The sequence below is a fragment of the Sesamum indicum genome, linkage group LG8 (assembly GCF_000512975.1).
Source record: "Sesamum indicum cultivar Zhongzhi No. 13 linkage group LG8, S_indicum_v1.0, whole genome shotgun sequence".
Lineage (NCBI taxonomy): Eukaryota > Viridiplantae > Streptophyta > Magnoliopsida > Lamiales > Pedaliaceae > Sesamum > Sesamum indicum.
In genome coordinates this window covers 16,451,592-16,456,655 of record NC_026152.1, presented here as the reverse complement: position 1 = coordinate 16,456,655, position 5,064 = coordinate 16,451,592, and the positions used below count along the sequence as shown (strand labels likewise).

Sequence of the window (5,064 nt, the reverse complement as noted above, 5' to 3'; positions counted from 1 at the left end):
TTGGTATATAGTTAATTAACTTATATATATATATGGGAAACATGTAATTTATCCCCTATGATATGACAAGATGAGCAAAAATCTCTTTTGAAAAAAGAAATAGTAAATTACCTTCTTGCGTTTAGAAAATTGAAGCAAATTACCCCCTATCAAAGGTATAGATAGGAGGATAATTTGTTTCATTTTTCAAAACATATGAGATAATTTACTATTTTATTTTTTATCGAGAGCATTTATTTACAGGGAGTAAATTGTATTTAACCCATATATATATATATATACACGCATATGCACTCACAGAAATTTAGTAAATGAGCATTAAAAATGAGCATACTTAAATTACATAAATAATAAATAGAACAGTGAGGTACTAAATGATCTCTTACACACATTTTTTTTTATTTATTCCACAACGTTAGAAGAAAATTAATATTTAATTATAATTAATTATTATGATTAAAAATAAATAATAGTTATTAACTATGACCACATAATGATTGTTGGCTGCAACTTTTGAAGCATAGTTAAAACATTTGCAAGATTAAGAATATTTTTTATTTAATTATGGTTAATAATAGTTATTTATTTTGAGTTTTAATGGATAATTATTAAAAATATTTTTTTCTAGTGTAAACATGGGTTAATTACATTATAATCTCTTTCCTACTTTTTTTTTTTTAATTATTTACTGATCGTTTTTGATGCATTGGGAACATCCGTAACTTGAATACCTGAAGTCACTTTATAATAACAAGATCCTGAATTATTGCCATATTAATTTCGAGGAGTACATGTAATTAGCTCCCCCCATTACAAAAATAATATAATAATCTAAACAAATTATTTACATGTAATCTAGTTTAAGACTTAAATGCATAATATATATTCTTTCTAAAAATACTAATAAGTAAAACATTTTCGTCAGAAAATAAAAAATAACTTGAAATACTTAATAATCAATGCAAGCATTGCTCCATAAATACTAGTTACGGGGATAATTATGTTTACACCTCATGATGTATATATGGTCTATTTACATAAATGATTCATATATGTTGCTTAATTACATAAATCACCTATGACAATTAAAAAATAGGAGTAATTTCTGTAATAGTATTTACGTTTTTATGTATAATTTATACTTTTAAACTGTTTAAATTAAACGTATTTAAGTAAGAAGGTATAAATTTTCTCCCTACCTATTTTTGTAGTTTATTGTAAAATTCTACATATTGAGATTTTTTTCTGGAATGGCCAACTTCAACTTTTTTCTATCTTTTACTTTTATTTATAAATAATTTGAACTTTTATTACAATTAAAATTTATAATTTATTTTCATCATAAAAGTAGAAGTTATTACAAGTATTTTCTATGTTTAACACCACTCAACTACGTGGCACCAACTATTATTATATATACACTAGTCATTATGGCATGTTGTTTCTACGAGCATATAATAATTAATTTTTTGCAATTTCAAATGATGATTATAAATAAGAGTAAGTATAGAAATCAATATATTACATTAAAAAAAATTAAAAATTGATTGATCATTTTATATAAAATTTGAAAGTTGAATAAATTAGTCATCTATCGGTTGAAGGGTATTTTTGACTTTACAAAGAAATGATGCAGCAGTGTCATTAACCGTTAATTGTGAGTATGGAAGGTCTTTTTTGATACTAACTGTTGTGACACGCTGTACCTACGTGCATATAATAATTTTTTTTTACGCTTTAAAATATATTATAAATGAAAGCAAAATATTTAAATAAATACATTACATTAAAAAAATAAAAGAGAAGAAAACTAATTTATTAGTTAAAGTTTAATTTAAAAAATTGAATAAGTTAGTTATCTTATTAGTTGAAGGCTATTTTTGACTTTACAAAAAGAATTAGTGCGAGCAGTATCATTAACCGCCATTTATGAATATGAAATGAAGCTCCTTCCCTTTTTATATTAGTATAAATCAGTATAGATTATGATGAGTTGAGACAAACACATCAATTAAAGACGAGTAACCACCGGATCACCCATCTTTTTCTTTAGTTTGAGCCAAAAAAGATGCACATTTAATTAAAATTACAAAAAAGTTACATGACTGGATGACATAAAAGCCCACCACTCTAAAGTGTGTGAAATGATGTCAAAAGAAAAATATTTCTTAATTTATTTAAGGGGGCATTTGAATTGATGAATTTAGATTGGAAGTAACTATTTGGTGAAAAAAATTTAAATGATTTCGTTTAAAATTTATCAATATTCAATAAAATATAATTTAAAATTAAAATAAAAGAATTTAAATATAAAATTATCTAAACAATTTGTTATTAATAATTTAAAAGTCACAGTTTAAATTCTCCATTCAGAATGCAATCTAAAAAGAAAAAAGATTGTGTAAGAATCTTTAAATTTACATGTGAAAAATGAGATGAAGAATGGATTGGTGGTTGATTCTGTAATGCACCAATTCATAGTGCAGTGTGTGTAATGGATAATTGAGAAGATAACATAATACCTCAAACTTAATAAATACTTTTAAATATTTAAAGTAGGTAGCTAGTGGCTTCTTTACCTACCACAATAATTATTATTTTATGAAAATATTAGGCCGTTTGGGCCCTCTAAATTCCAAAACCTAAATACGATATGAGAGAGAGACAAGTCTGAATCCCCTCCATCAATTTAATTTTGGACTCAAATCAATTTAATTTAAAAATAAAAACAATTTCAACTTAGAAAATTAATAAAGATTTATTAGCTATAGCTGTAATTAAAGGTAAAAACTAAATAGATGCATATGAAGTTGAATATTATTTACCAAAGTCCGTGTCCAAGAGAAAAGATTATAATCTTAGTACCATCATAAAGTGGTAATAATGATGTCATTGTAATTAGTTTAATTGACCATCACAGTGTATCTAAGGACACAGAAATAAATAAATATGTATATATATATATATATGAGGTATTGGAGTCCAGGTTGATTGAATGTCATGAATCTTGTCGTTCAAGTTATACAATTCTGAATTGGCTCAACTCACCCCCCACTACATAGCTTTATTAATATTGGTTAAAAGTGATCGTCACTTCTTGTCTTGTGATTGTGACACCGCTTCCAAGGGGCATGGAGTCTGCCTTTTCTGTATACTATGCAATGTAGACTGAAATGGGACTCATTTTTCCTTATGCCAACTATTATTCATTTTGGAAGATTTATAATATAGTTTATTTTTAAATATACGTCTCTCTAAGAAAATAAAATAAAATGCGATAACTTTTAAGTCTTAAAAGTATTTTATAAAATATTTGAATTTATAATATGTTTTAAATAACTCTAACAAAACACCTCTACACCTAATATTTAAATTCTATAAAATAGATCCAAGCATAATGAAAAAGATTATCCACATATATTATTCGAATAATTATTATAACAAGATATATATGGGCTGGGCCTAAGTTGATTTCAGTGTAATAGAGACCTGCCGTCCCAGTCCAATCCCACTTTAGACATTGATGGGCCTATAAATTGTAACCCAAGCCCACTCAGTAGTGTTGTACGATATTAAAATCAATTATAAAAAATATTATTTATTTTAAGTTACAGAACTAAAATTACAATTTGATACTCTAAAAAAAATATTCATTTGACCATTAAATTCTTTGACAGGGAACAGTTGCATTTAACCCTCGATTTAATATTTGACGTTTTTCAAAATTCAAATGCTGAAAACCAGCTAAAAAATATACCAACTGCTTTCTAATCAATTCACAATAAATGTGTGCATATATACACCAACTGCTTTCTAGCTAACTTCTCAACAAAAATTCACCTGTAAATGATCTACGGTTTTTATACTATTATAGGTATTCTATTTTAATTAAATAAAAATAGTAAAGTGCAATTATTCTCTTCACCAAAGGACGACGACTCATCTCATACTATAAAGCTCATAATAAGTAACATGGGAAGCAATTTTATTTGGTAGTTTGAGAATTTAAATTCATAATAATAAATTCATTTCGCTTGCTTTGTTGATGAATTTTTACATTCTAACAATTAATTAGAGCAACTTTTTTTAATCTATGCGCATTTTTGCAGTAATGATCGACCATTCAAATGGGTCCATCCACTTTCTATGAATTTTGGCATTTTGCTATGATTCTTGCATGATAGTTAAAAGAGTTTTGTTGTTGTGGTGGTGCAAACACAAGTTTAATTAATCGCAAGAACAAGAACTATAACATAGTAACATAGATATAGATGATCTAGTACAGTGACTTAATCAACCTTAACATGCACCCCAAAATGTCAAGCCAATAGTCAACCTTATTAACTAGACCCCATTTCCTTATCATGGGGAGGCACCAACACCACCGCTGGATCCACCAGAGTTACCGGGCTGGAGTGGAGCACATCGGACCCCAGGGAACGAGCAAAAGCTGGACGTCGACGACCCGGAACCCATACTGGGGTTGGGTAACGACCCACCCAACCCTGTACCCGGAAACGAGCCACCTAACCCTGAACCCGGAAACGAGCCACCCAAACCCGGGAAGGGGGCTGGAAAAGTTCCTCCAAAACTGCCAAAGGTCTGAGGCTGATCCACCACCTCATGATCATCATTTGCGTTGAGAGCTCTTCCTCCTTTGACATCCATTGATAGCACACCAAGAAGCAGTGTGAGGATGAGAAGCACCTTAGCAAAACCCTCCATCTTCAAATGATCTCTTTCTCTCAGCAGCTGGGAATATATGTGTTTGTAGGGTTTGCATGAAGGGATGGAACAGACCCTTTTTATACAGAAGAATTGATATGTGTTGGTGATGGTGCATGTCAGCTTAAAGGAGAGGTATAGGGCTACTGGCAGAGGTAGATGCATTGGAGTTAATGCAACTACTAATATTTATAATCATTTATTGTCCCCTCTATGTTGATTTTCTGATGCAATTTAATTAGTGGTTGGTGCAAACAATTCATTAGGAGAAACGTGTCGGATACTAAATTATGAAAATTATTTTGTGCAGTACTAAAATTGCTATTCTTTAAGTTACAT

The 5,064-nt window shown here is 28.9% G+C and overlaps 1 protein-coding gene across 1 annotated transcript; it reads right to left on the bottom strand.

The window, feature by feature from the left end:
* Positions 4,363–4,725, bottom strand: LOC105169406 (MFS18 protein-like). Its single transcript, XM_011089798.1, has one exon. It carries the CDS (start codon positions 4,723–4,725, stop codon positions 4,363–4,365), a length of 363 nt encoding a protein of 120 aa, XP_011088100.1.